This window comes from Gossypium arboreum, chromosome 12 (assembly GCF_025698485.1).
Source record: "Gossypium arboreum isolate Shixiya-1 chromosome 12, ASM2569848v2, whole genome shotgun sequence".
NCBI classification, from domain to species: domain Eukaryota; kingdom Viridiplantae; phylum Streptophyta; class Magnoliopsida; order Malvales; family Malvaceae; genus Gossypium; species Gossypium arboreum.
In genome coordinates, this window is record NC_069081.1 from 104789675 (window position 1) to 104802794 (window position 13120).

General features: G+C 34.3%; 1 protein-coding gene and 1 non-coding gene across 3 annotated transcripts; one reads left to right on the forward strand and one right to left on the reverse strand.

Moving 5' to 3' along the window:
• Positions 1–6879: 6879 nt before the first annotated feature.
• TRNAA-UGC (transfer RNA alanine (anticodon UGC)) lies at positions 6880–6952 on the forward strand. Its single transcript has one exon. It is a non-coding gene; the product is annotated as a tRNA-Ala (tRNA).
• An 808-nt stretch (positions 6953–7760) lies between these two features.
• LOC108476826 (probable methyltransferase PMT5) lies at positions 7761–12712 on the reverse strand. Of its 2 annotated transcripts, XM_053022637.1 has the most exons (10): positions 12533–12696; positions 11185–12194; positions 10845–10980; positions 10397–10637; positions 10089–10314; positions 9731–9897; positions 9314–9617; positions 8727–8859; positions 8203–8408; positions 7761–8074 (listed from the first exon to the last, which is right to left on the reverse strand). In XM_053022637.1, the coding sequence occupies exons 2-9, from the start codon at positions 11694–11696 to the stop codon at positions 8259–8261; spliced, it is 1869 nt and encodes a 622-aa protein (XP_052878597.1). In that variant the 5' UTR covers positions 11697–12194; positions 12533–12696; the 3' UTR covers positions 7761–8074; positions 8203–8258. The 2 variants fall into 2 exon arrangements, with proteins under 2 accessions (XP_052878597.1, XP_052878596.1); XM_053022636.1 differs by lacking the exons at positions 7761–8074; positions 8203–8408; positions 8727–8859 and having other exon boundaries at positions 9462–9617; positions 9736–9897; positions 12533–12712.
• Between the last annotated feature and the right edge of the window lie 408 nt (positions 12713–13120).

Below are 13120 nucleotides of genomic sequence, written 5' to 3' on the forward strand. Positions count from 1 at the left end.
TAAAAGAATATTTGCTTGAAATAAGAAACAAATATGTATTTTATTGAAATAAAGATGCTGGACATAAGCCTATTTCACAAAAGAATTCTTATTTGCTCCTAAGCTTAGAACAATAAGCGTGTTCTAAACATTACTCCTAATTGGCTCTAAAAAATATAAGGATCTTTTCCACAGTCCTATTGTTCAAAACACTCCCAAGTACGTAAGGGCGAATGCCGGATAAATTCTCTTCCCCGGCTCTCTTTTTAGATATGGTATTAATGTTCAGAATCCCTAATATCTGAGCCCTTAGATTTTTCAAAGAATTCCAACTCTTTATTATCCATTAGACCCTGCACCAAAGTTTTGAATTCAGTGTACTCCTGGATTTCACGACCTTCTTTAACGTGGAATACACAGTAGCTCCCCATCCCCTTGGGTATCTTCTCCGAATTCTGGATAATCAACCTCATATCTATTATTTTTTTCCAAACCTAGTTCAGTGGAGTTTTTACTTCTGCAATGTTTTTCTTGATTCTCTTCCCCACATTCTCTATTATCGCATTTACCCCTTTATCAGCATGGTTGGGTAACGAATTTTCTACCCTAGACAAATCATCCAATTTTACAATGCCCATTTTGATAAGCCTTTCGATTAACTTTTTGAAAGTAGTGCAGTTTTCTATCGAGTGTCCCGTGATTCCCGCATTATAATCACAATGGGCGTTCGCGTCGTACCATTTAAGGAACGGAGGCTGCATAGGTTCTGAGTAGAACGGAGATACTACATGGGCATCAAACAATTTTGGTATAACTCTCTATACGTCATCGGGATGGGAGTGAACTGAAGTTTTTTTTAGCTCAGCCTCGAGTTGGATTCTTACCTTGAAAGGCCTTGATAACTAGTAGTTATGGCATCGGTTGGCCAACAGTGACCAATTTGGAATACCCTTTGCTCATATTGTTCACTTCATTTTCATTTTTATTTGGGGTTAATCTTTTGATGTTGCCTCCCGAGTTTATTTTCCTACATCTTATTGCATTCTCTATTATTTCACCAGACATCGCAATGTCCGAGAAACTCTTAGTTGTACTTTTCAGTATGTGATTAATAAAAGGTGCCTTCAGGGTATTAATGAAGAGCATGGTTGTTTCCTTCTCTAGCAGTGGTGGTTGAACTTGTGTGGCGACTTTCCTCCACCTTTGAGCATATTACCTAAAGTTTTCATTTGGCTTTTTCTCCATATTCTGCAACGTGATCCTTTCAGATACCATATCAATCACATGGCCATACTATTTCATGAAGGCTTGTGCTAGGTCCTTCCATGAATTTACTTGGGCATGATTCAGCTGATTGTACCATTTGGTTGCAGCCCCAGTCAAGCTGTCATAGAAACAGTGAATCAACAACTAGTCGTTGTTGACATATCCTGTCATCCTTTGACAGAATATTGTAATATGAGCTTCGGGGCAACTAGTCTTATTACATTTCTCAAACTCCGGCATTTTGAACTTGGAAAGGAGTACCAAATTTGGGACCAGACTCAACTCCTTAACATCAACTAGCGCTTTCCAACGCCTTGAATTTCTCCTCCAGCCACTTGTATCGGTCCTCTAGTTGCCTTGGGAGCTTCGCTATCGCCTTTTCTATTTTAACCATATCATTGAGGTTAAGGACAACGGGGTTTACCGGATTATCTCCGGGGTTGGAGCTTGAGCCTATTGGGAAGTGTATCAGTGTCGAAGTACCGATCTGACATTGGGGTTTACTATTGACAGACACCCTTGAAAATTGTACTTGGGTGTTTGTTGGGGTAAAACCTCGAGGATAAGCAATATCCTTGTTATCATTTCTAGTGTTAATCATAGGGTTTTTCCTTTATCAAGACCTCTAGCCAACAGTTGTGCTAACTGGTTCATCATACTTCTCTGGGATTTTAACATCTAATCCCTCATATCCTGTTCGATCCTGGCCAACTGTTCTTGCATTTGTATTTGTAGTTGATCCTGCATCTCATTTTGTATTTGTTTTAATTTTTCTAACTTTTGGTCCACGGCTTTTGTTTTAGCGAGAGTACCGTAACGATGCTTAGTTGATGAACTTTTATCGGTTTCTAGATTAACCTTTAATAATTTTAAAATAATTAGGGTTTTTTTGTGAAAATCTAATACATACGATGCAATGTAATGCAAATGCATGGGATGAATGCAAAAAGAAAGAGAGGCGTTGATTCTGAATTCAATTCTATTAGAATAACTTTCTAAAAAATAAATTTCTTTACATAAAACGGATACATATACGGCCTTAACCTCATATTTCAAGCAAATAAATCGATCTTTTTCCTCATATCCGGATGTAAGGTCAAATCTTGCGAACTTTCCAATGGATGCCTCTACTAGCTCCTTTTGCTTGATCCAGGCCACGACTCATTGCTCACTTATCCTCACGATGCTCGTTCGCTTCTTCAAGAATGTCGAGGCGTAATGGTTCTCTAATAATCTTTGTCGGAAGCAAAGTCATATATTCCTCAACGGACTACCAGCCTTCTCTCGCTATTTACTCAGACCATATTCGAAGAGCCATATTATATTCCACTTTATCAAGAAATCCATTTTCCATTCCAAGCTCTCTATTTAGCAATCGAATGTGAATCAACACCTCTTTTCTATTATTAAAATGCAATGCAATCAAAATAAAAGAAAATACATTAGCATAGGAGAAATAAATAACCAAAATAGAGCACTTATCCGAGTGACCACTAGGGTTTGGTGTGGCTCTACCTAGGGTAGGCTCTTAGGGCTCTCTATATGCAGTTCGGCTCTAAGGCAAGAGCACCTGAACCGGCAGATTCCTCAATCCCCCACGATTATAGGTTCATACGAACCAAGTTCAGTTCAGGGGAATACATTTCCCTATGGCTGCACAGAGATGAAAATCTCACGAAGACATAGGTACAGATGTATCCCGAAAGCGATCCACTATCTTGCACGGAGGTGAAAACCTCACGAAAGAATAACTTATCACTCCCACTTAAAAAGGGTAAGATCAACCGATCATGCGATGCAATGTGCAGAAAGATACCAAAACTCAAACCAATACAACAATTATAAACCATAATGATGAGGATCGTAACAAAGACGGATGAAATACAAAGAAAGGATCTCTATAATGAAAATGCAATGCAATCCGAAAAGAAACACGTCAGTACAAAAACATAAATGACAAACAGAGCACCTATTCGGGTGACCACTAGGGTTTGGTGTGGCTCTACCTAGGGTGGGCTCTCAGGGCTCATTATATGTGGCTCGGTTCTAGATTAAAGGTACCTGAACCGACAGATTCCTCGATCCTCACCCATTATAGGCTCATATGGATCAAGTTCAGTTCAGAGGAATACATTTCCCTATGGCCATGCGGAGATAAAAATCTCACGAAGACATAGGTACGGATGTATCCCGGAAGCGGTCCACTATCCCATGCGGAGATGAAAACTTCACGAAGGCGTAGTTTCTCACTTCTACTTCAAAAGGCGTGACCAAACGGTCATGCAGTGTAATGCGAAAGGATATAAAAACTCGAAATACAAAAAATATGAATAAAATGATGAAAACCATAACACCAATGAAATGCAATAAGAGGATCGTATGTTAAAAACTAAATTTTCAATTTTCGACAAAAAGACAGAAAATAATTAATTTACGACTTGACACTCTTATTGTCCCTAGTGGAGTCGCCAAGCTGTCGAAACTATTTTTTTGAAAAACGAGAATCGACTTTTTAAGACAAAAGTTTGGAGTCGCCACCGATCCTTTTTGATGATGTGTGATTGGGTCACCTCAAAACGTGATCGTTTTTCAATAAACAGATTGATTTATCAAAACAACGATTTTGGTCTGCGAAAATTGGAAGAACAGGTTCGGGAGTCCATTACGTGCGAGGAAGGGTTATCACCCTCGTCACGCCCAAATTTGGTACCTAATTAATTATTCAGTGTCTTAATGTCGAAAATTAAAAATTTGACAAGAGTTTAAAATATGATCCCTCTTAGTGTTAATGCTTTTTTAAGGTATTTGGATAAATTAAAACGTATGTCAAGGACCGTTTCATCTCAAGGTAAAATGTTATATCAAGTACGTTAGGACACAACACCTCGACCTTCGAGTATGAGCTTGCCTTCTATTTCATTTAAAACTTATGTATTTAAATTTTAAAAAGGACATTCGGATATTTAGATCAAACGGAAAATTGAAGTCCAGTACGTTAGGGCACGACTACTCGAATTTCTAAATACGGAATATTGCCTTTGTTTTATTTAAAACTCATTTATTTTAATTTAAAAGGATAATCGGTTACTTAGATCAAACGAAAAACCGAAACCCAGTACGTTAGGACATGATTTCTCGAATTTCCAAGTACCGAATTTTGCCTTTACTTAAAAAATCCAAAAAAAAAATGACAATAAATAAAATAATATAGAGATAAAAAATAGAATAACAAAGAAAATTAGAATGAAAATTTAATTTAAATCGAGAGTGGGCAAATAAACACATGTACAACAAAATATTGAATGAAATAGTTTAAAAATAAGACGGAAAATAAAAATAATAGTAATAATAATAAAAATATAATGGTAATAATATTTAAAAAGTAAATATATAATGATGATAATAGTGTTAAAATAATAATAATAATGAACAAATGACATATTAATGGCAATAGAAAATGATGATAATAATAATGGAAGTAATGAAAATAATAATAATCGAAACAATAGTAATAAAAGTAATAATAAAATAGAAAATAATAATGATACATTAATAATAATAATATACGTGCTAATAATAATAATAACAATATAAAAAGGAAATAATACTATATTAATAAAAATAATAATAGTAGGTTAATAATAATAGTAATAAAAGATAAAATAATAAAAACACTATTACGTACTACTAATAATAATAAAAAGAAAACAGTAATAGTATATAGAATAATAATAATAATAATAATAATAATAACAACTCTCCTCCTTCAAAATCCGGCTATCGGTCAGGTCTTGCTCCGGTCACCGAACCTCCACGCGTCGCCGTCAGCGTCACCGTACATGGCGGCCGAACCTAAAAAAAAAACCCTCTTTTGCTTTGATTTTTGATTAATCTCGTGTATTTTTTGTATTGAAAGTTTCTATTTGAATCTTTCTCTTTTTTTCTAAAAAAAAAAAAACTCTTTTAGAATAATTTTGAATGTCTTTTATAGTCAAATTTTACAACTAATTGTCTCTTTCTTTTTGCAGGCAAGTGGGGTGATGAAGTTAGTGTGGTGGTTTAGTGGGGGTGATTTTGTAGGGTGTAGTGGTTGATTTAGTGGGGTATTAATTGAACTGTTAATTTATTTGGTGCTTTGGGCTCTACTTGTTGGGCTCGGGTAAAATTTGAGCTATACACACAAGTCTCTTAAATTCATGCCTTTCCCATTTTTTATAATTGGTCAACCATTTATCAGTAAATTAGTAATGCTTAAAACCTCTCCTAAACCCATAAATAGTTTAAGTTTGAAATACAAAACATTTTTCCTTTATACCATCTGTCTGCCACTGTTGTTATAAGTGATGGGATGTGTTTTGAAGGGCTTGTGAGCTTCAATAGGTTCTCGAAGCCTGTTTTCTTTAATCTCTGTTCTGCAGTCGGGTGGAAGCTAAATTTTCTTGGTAACAGATTTTCGGCAGTGTTGACAACATCAAAAATATAATTATAAAACAATCAAAGTACAGGTAATCATCAAGTTATCATCAAGATTAAACAAAAATATGTCAAAAGTGAAATAGTTATGAAAGTATTCAGAATTCTGTCTGAAAATCATGTTATGTTGAACAAATTATGTAGTTTGCATAACATAGTAAGGATATGGGAAATAATTGTAGGCTTTCTTGTTGAAGATAACATTGAGGAAGTCATTTTGCAGACGAACTGGAAAAAAACAAGGTGTCAATTTAATTTGTTGAACATTTATTATTATTATTATACATCGTCTTTGGTGGTGATCAGACCTTGAAATCTTTCTCTGCAAAGCTTTTTTTAAGGCATTGAATATCTGCAATTACATGTTTCAACTCCCTTCAAAATATTCCCTCCTTTTATCGGAAGCCAAACAATAATAAACATGTGATCGACTCAAACGCGCAGCCCTTCAAAAAAAAAAAAAACTCAATTTTACATCGTCAACATTGGCAGTTGAAGGGGCCGGGAGCTCAACATTGTTTGATTCCAATCAGTAAATTTCAATGGCTATGCAGAGAACATTACTATAGAAACAAATTGATGATCAAGGCTCGAGTGAATGAATAAGCGTATATTGTTTGTATGCATATATAAAGAAGAAGACAGAAAACCCTAGAGTTTGTGATCACAGACTAAATTGGAAGGGCATTGTAAATTAAAGGGTATTTAAAAAGATTGTAAAGTTAGAAGGTTGAAAAAGATAATAAAAATATTCAGCTTGTAGGGAAGCTATTAAAACCCAAAATCGGAATCAATTAACAACGCTAAGAACACCCAAAGGAATGAAAAAATAATTGAGAATTGAGATCAAGTAGCATGATTAGATGAACCAATTGCCACAGTTTATTTTCTCTTTATCCAATGCCCTGTACTTAGAATGGTATCCGGTGTTTGTAGTAATTATAAATTTTTGAGTTGATAATTAAGAAATCCTTTTGCCTAAACCTTTTTAGTTGACTATATGTTTTGTGTTTGTGTTGGTGTTGGTAGTATAAAATTTACCTTTATTTCGACTTGAATGTCTATTCCTTCTGCTAAGTTTGATTTAGCAATCTAATAAGTTGTCCACTTCACGTTAAAGAAAAATGAAATTTAAACAGTGTTTTGACTTGGATTTCAACAGGGGTTGTAGCTCAAATGGTAGAGCGCTCGCTTTGCATGCGAGAGGTACAGGGTTCGATCCCCTGCAACTCCAAAAAATTGTTATTTTTTTGAATTATCAGTCAAGCAACCCCCTAATTTTGTGTATATAAATGGACAACCACTCTTTTCTTATTTTCTATCTAAAAATTTTTCTCCTTTCTATTTCTCCCAACATCTTTTTCTGTTTCTCCAAACATATTTGTAACAAATTCTCTACGAATACATCATTTTTTTTAAGTTGATAAATGTGAAATTTAGAGATTAGTTGAATGTTTATTGTTATATTTGGTATATATTTTTATAATTATTACTATATAATAGTTTTCAACTTACGTACTTCTAGACAATTAAATTCTTAATAAATGATTGATAATATATAAATAAATTAAATAATTTTAATGATTAACGATTATAAATGAGTAGTATATGATACCATTTTGGAAATAAATAACAATACAGAGGTAAACAACTTCATAATATAGCAATAAATAATTTATAATGCATAAGTAAAAATTATTATAAATAAAAAGTAAATGGTTGATAGCAGAAGATAATAACAAATTTTATAATTATGATTGTAACAGAAATATATACCTCACTAGTTTACTTTTATTTTATAAATATCACCTTTATAATACCTAAATCGAAAATATATATTTATATATTAAAAAATAATACTTAATTAAAAATACATCAAATTAATTAATAAATTTTATTATAAAATAATATTCATAATTTAATAACTGACTGTTCACTAATATTAAGATTTCAAATTTTGAATATATTATTATTTCATAATATCACATAGTGGCACTAAAACTATATATATATATATATATAAGAGGGAGGAGAGAACTTCCTTTGATGTATTTGTAATTATCACATTTTGTGGGCATTGCAAAGCAATGATGGTTAAATACAATGAGTTCAAATATCAAATAATATAGAAATAGACAAACTCAAACCTGTTAAGATAAGTTAAAAAGAAGAATGAAAGAATGAATTGCAAGAAATAGACAAATGCCTTGCAAGAAAAGAAAAGGTAAAAGGATACAGTAAAAAAATTGGACCTACTTCAGCAAACCATTTCTGATATACACTAACAGCCCTCCCCTCCCACCATGCTCATTCTTCAGCGTTTCTTGCATCGCCAATGCTGCCGACACTTCATCCTCTGCCCAAAGTAACATCATCATCAGTTCTACCGACTAATTTAAGGGTCACCAATATGTGTGATATTACTTTTATAATCTATGTACGCGTGATTTCCTAGGTGTTTTGTTGGATTAGTTTGAGAATTACCCGTTCAAAAACAAATTTGACAGCCCTGGTCCTGAGACCTTTTGGTGCTACATCAATCATTTTTTCACAAACGGTTTCTGACAAACAAGTAGCCGCTGATCGTTACCATTCTGAACATCAATCACCCTTGCATCCCATCGTACTTGTGTAGCATGTGCACGTGCTAGTTCTATAGCTCCTAGTTTATCAGAGAGCACAACCCAGCCCTGCGAGCAAACACAACCTCATAACTTCCGATACACAGTTGATCAAGTAATAACTATTTCACAAACTATTCATTAATATAGCATATTTTACAGCATATCAGATGATATGGCATTATAGGGCATTGATTAGAATTATTGTTGTTTTTTTGGGAGGAGAGCACGTTGGGGAGGATGAGGATGTTGAGTATAAAATGATAGTTTTTCCTTCAATCTAACAAACAATTAAGAGGTCTTAGGGGACAATTCCTGCACAAGAAAAGAATAAGAGAAAAAGGGACTGCATTGAATATGAAGTCAACATCCAGAAAAACTAAATACCTCAGGGCGTAGAATTCGATCCATCTCTACAAATAACTCCACCAAACTACACCTCTCTGAAGTAAGATGTGAGAGGAGCCCATTCGCATGAAGCAAGTCGTATGTTCGAGGATATGTTGGGAAGGGTTCACACCTGAACAGATCAGATATATTAGATATTGTTAATATGGTTGATAGAATGATCAGCAGCTGCATGTTATTATGAAAAAAAACAGAGAAAAAGGAACTTCCGAATGTTCAACAGGAGCTCAAGAGAGAAAATTCCATATGCAGATTCAAAATGTAAATTTCATTAGCAGTCAAATATAGTTCAAACTTCAGCCAACTGAAGATTCTCGTATATAGAAAAATGAAACAGTAATATTCAATTTAAGAATGAATCTAACTAAAGCAAAATATATTAACAGAACCATTATTATTACAAACTTAAATATTAACTTAATCTTGAAACAAAATGAGAAAGTGCACTTCTAAAAACCTGGGAAGATATACACACATAGAACAAAGAAGTTAAAATTTGCACTCCAACGCCAGCTTTTAACTACCAACTTAAACAAATTACTTTCGTGAAGTTTTAAGAAACTAACCAGTCATGATAAACACCAGGAAAGCCTCGGTCAAGAATGAGAGGAAGTGTATTGCGAGCCCTAACAGGTACAACATTCATCACCCACACTGATTTCATTTCCTCCAGGAATGCAGCATTCAAACCCCCATAATGTGCATTCATGTCCATCACATTGCGTACCATATTAAATGGAGGCAATGGGTCTTCATCGCCTGGCCTCTTGGGATGGTCGGAGAAAATTAATGGTGTAAGCAAAGACCAATAGTTTTTTAAAGCTAATTTCCAAACTTGCAAGTCTTCAAAGAAATCTTCTGGACTGACACCTGCAGCCATTAACTTAAATCAACATACTACATGAGCTGTGGATTGCATAAAACAACCCGAGTGCAGAATGAAAACATGGGTGCAGGAAGAGAAAAATAATTTGGGGTGGAACAATACTTTCCATGAACTTCAAGCTCCATAGAGCTCAAATCTGGGCTAGAAGACTTGTTCTGAATAGGAATCCAGCGTTTGCTGGAAGCTCCAATAATACATGGCATCAAGGTTTGATAATAGGGAGCATCATATCCTTCTTTGCATAGGGGTACCTCATTTTTCTGGCTATATTCAAGAAACATAAAGTTAGCAAAACAGCAAAACATCAGCACAGGTCAGATTGTTAAGGGGAACAAATACAACAAAATCAAAGTAAAAGGGTAGAGCAACCAAAAAATGGTTTTAATGAGTTGTTTATAACGAAATTGAAGAAAGATTCACTTTGAAAAGAGTGAACATTTTCTGCATATACTCACAGAGAAGAATAGCAATGAGCATCAGCAGTTTTCTGCCAGATAAATGTCTCATCTTGTTGTGCAATAAGACTCCAACAAATCTTTTCAGTGAATTGTGCCAGTGGAGTTAACATGCTTCTTTTCTTCAAACTTGTAGCATGCCCAGGTGGCTTACTTATAGGTGAGGTTATAACAAAAAAACCTCCAGGCTTGAGTAACCGATCAAATTCTACAAGAAACATCCCCTCTGTTTTATAAAATCATAGTTAGAAAGTAAAGCATATGTAATTTTTACAATAGGAAGCACTACTATTAAGCTCTGAAAGTACCTTTCTTGTCCCAAACAATACCGCACTGAGCACAATGAACCATGTCAAATGACAATGATGGATATGGTAGTTGTCTCGATATGAAATCGCCAATCATTGCTGGAAGACCTCTCTCAAGAGCTATTTGAACTTGGCTTCCAGTTGCCTCATATGCAGCAACACAAAGAGCCATCAACTTTAGTGAAACTAAATGAGCTCCAAAACTTCCAAATCCACAACCAATATCAAGAACGGTGCGTACCTGTAACCAAAGTAGGAGCATTAAATACCATGTGGTGCAGATAGTTTTACTTCCCCTTGAAGACCATACACATAAGGTATCTTTCTCATATTTGTTAAATAACAATATAAAACATTAGAAAATATTTGATTCCAAAATACCAAACTCTCAAAACTCATGGTACTCCAAAAGGGTAAAATAGTATCATGAAATGAAATAAAGACTTACACCAGCTTGAAAAAATTCAGAGCCACTTCCCAGTCCCATCATCTCTGCAATCTGGCGAGAATAATCTTTGACACCATCAAAGATTAAGCCGTCCTGAGAGTGAAAAGCAATTTGATTCTCTTCGAGCAACATCATTCTAGATAATTTGGTAAAAGATTATGAATGTAAATTAGAAAGCTGTTACTAATGGCATAAAGAAAAAAGAATGAAGGATGATGTATAAGCTGGTATAAAAAAAACAGATACTAGCAAATTATAAAAGGTAAAGTTTGTAACAGAGGGAGATATGCATGATACTTTATGTACATTTAGAAAGCATCCAAATGCATTTACTAAATACCTTTTTGTTATGCTTCCAGAAGAAAGGAATTGGTCTTTGGTTATCTTCACATTTCCAGTCCATATTACATCCCTACCAGCTGGCCAACGGAGTGGAATCTTATAATCCTTCGGAGGGCGAACTAAACAAAACTTTCCTTGGCTTGATACTTCACAATGCCGATCAAACTCCTCTCCATCTTTAAACCCTAATAATACATTTGCAGTTACATTGTAACAAGGAACATAATTTTCTCTTTCTTTGCCGCATAAGCCAAGCTCCCCTTGGCGACCAGCTCCAGACGAGACAGTTCTCAGCTGAAAATAGTCAACTGCGGCTTGCTCCTTTAACCTTCTATAGTTTGAATAAATCTCTGGGACTGGAGTGACAGTTACATAGTCAAATGACTTAGGAAACGATGATCCAAAGACTGCAATCAGCACAAGCACGCTAGTGAAGCACAATACCAACCAACTGACCGGCAGTCTACGGCCGCAAGTAAGAGAAAGCTTATTGAGCAAAGGGCTTCTCATGTCCAAAGCTTTAAATAATTGAGGTTTTGGAAAACCACTAAATAACCAGTTCCTTTAGATTAAATCTACAAGAACCACGAAAACCGTAACCTATTATCACATATAAGCTTCTATATAAGTAATCATGTACGGGGACAAGTCCAATAAGCATTGAAACCACCTCCTCTACACTCCTGCCCGCACGGATCTTTCTCCAGTCATCATAAGTAACAGATAAAACGATAGTGGAAAATACCCAAGTTCACTCTAAATCCACCGTAATCAGTACTAAGAAGAACTACGAAAACGAAGCTGAATTTCAATTCTTTATTAAGGATCAATAGTTCATTCCAAAATCGAACTGCCGAGAAGAGAATTACACAATTCTTGGTGCAAAACGAAACCAAACTTTACTGAAGTATACACTTTTAACATAATCCAAACAGAGCCGATCTCAGCTCAATTTTGAGTAATGTCAATTCCTCAGTTTCCAACAAGCGAGCAGCTAATCGCATCAAGCTGCAAATGATCCACCAAAACCAATACTCAAAAGAAGGAAAATTTGATTCTTTTAACGGTCTGTTAGGTAGATGAAATGATATTAAATCTAGCAACAGTATTCTAAAGCTTACAACGGACAATTTAGTATGTATAAAACTCAGAATTCCTATAAAACGTAAATAGTTCCATTTTGGGGAATCCGGTAAAAGTAAGTCAGATCTCGAAAAGGAAACAATAACAGATTGAGATAATTGAAAAAGCAGGAAAAAAGAAAAGAGAAAGGAGTAAATTGAAAACTGAAAATAAAAATTAAAAGAAAAAACAAGAACCCAATTAGAGTTTACGTGGGAGCGTACCGCTGGAGAATTAAAATTCGAAATTGACAATTGTAGAGAGCTACGGAGCGAAAGAAAGGAATGGTTAATAAGATAGATAATCAGATCCAAAGCTTAAAGGCTCCCATTTTTATTTAAAAAAACGACAAATAATGAGCAGAAATCATAATGACAAACTTTAATTGCGTTTTTGGATTTTTTTTTTTTTACTTAATAACTAGAAGTAATCCCCACTTCGTTTAGGGATTTTACTTTTTAAATATTTTAATTAATTCAACCAATATTTTAAAGAAATAAAATGAAGAGTAATTTGAGAAAAATCAAATTATTAATAAATAATATTCCTTAATCTTTATAAAAAGTTAATTTTATTTAAATGTAAACAATTATAAAAAGACTCGTATAAAAGAGAATTAGCAATCCTCAAATAGTTTTTAGTTTTAACCTCCATAAAGTAATTTTATTTGTTATTTTTATTTATTTAAAATTTTGGTTAACAAAATAAAATAAAAAACAAAAAAACACAAGTGAGGGAGGAAATAGGAAACTAGACTATATGTGGCCCGGCCCGAAGGTCTACTTAAAAAGGTGTATTGTTTGGATAAAAGT

Excerpts from the sequence above, each read along its gene's own strand:
- LOC108476826 (XM_053022637.1), bottom strand. The coding sequence starts at position 11,696 with ATGAGAAGCCCTTTGCTCAATAAGCTTTCTCTTACTTGCGGCCGTAGA. Across the intron at positions 9,618-9,730 it reads TGAAGTTCATGGAAAGTATT|GTGTCAGTCCAGAAGATTTC; the intron begins GTTCCACCCCAA and ends TAATGGCTGCAG. Across the intron at positions 8,409-8,726 it reads ATCGAATTCTACGCCCTGAG|GGCTGGGTTGTGCTCTCTGA; the intron begins GTATTTAGTTTT and ends GTTTGCTCGCAG.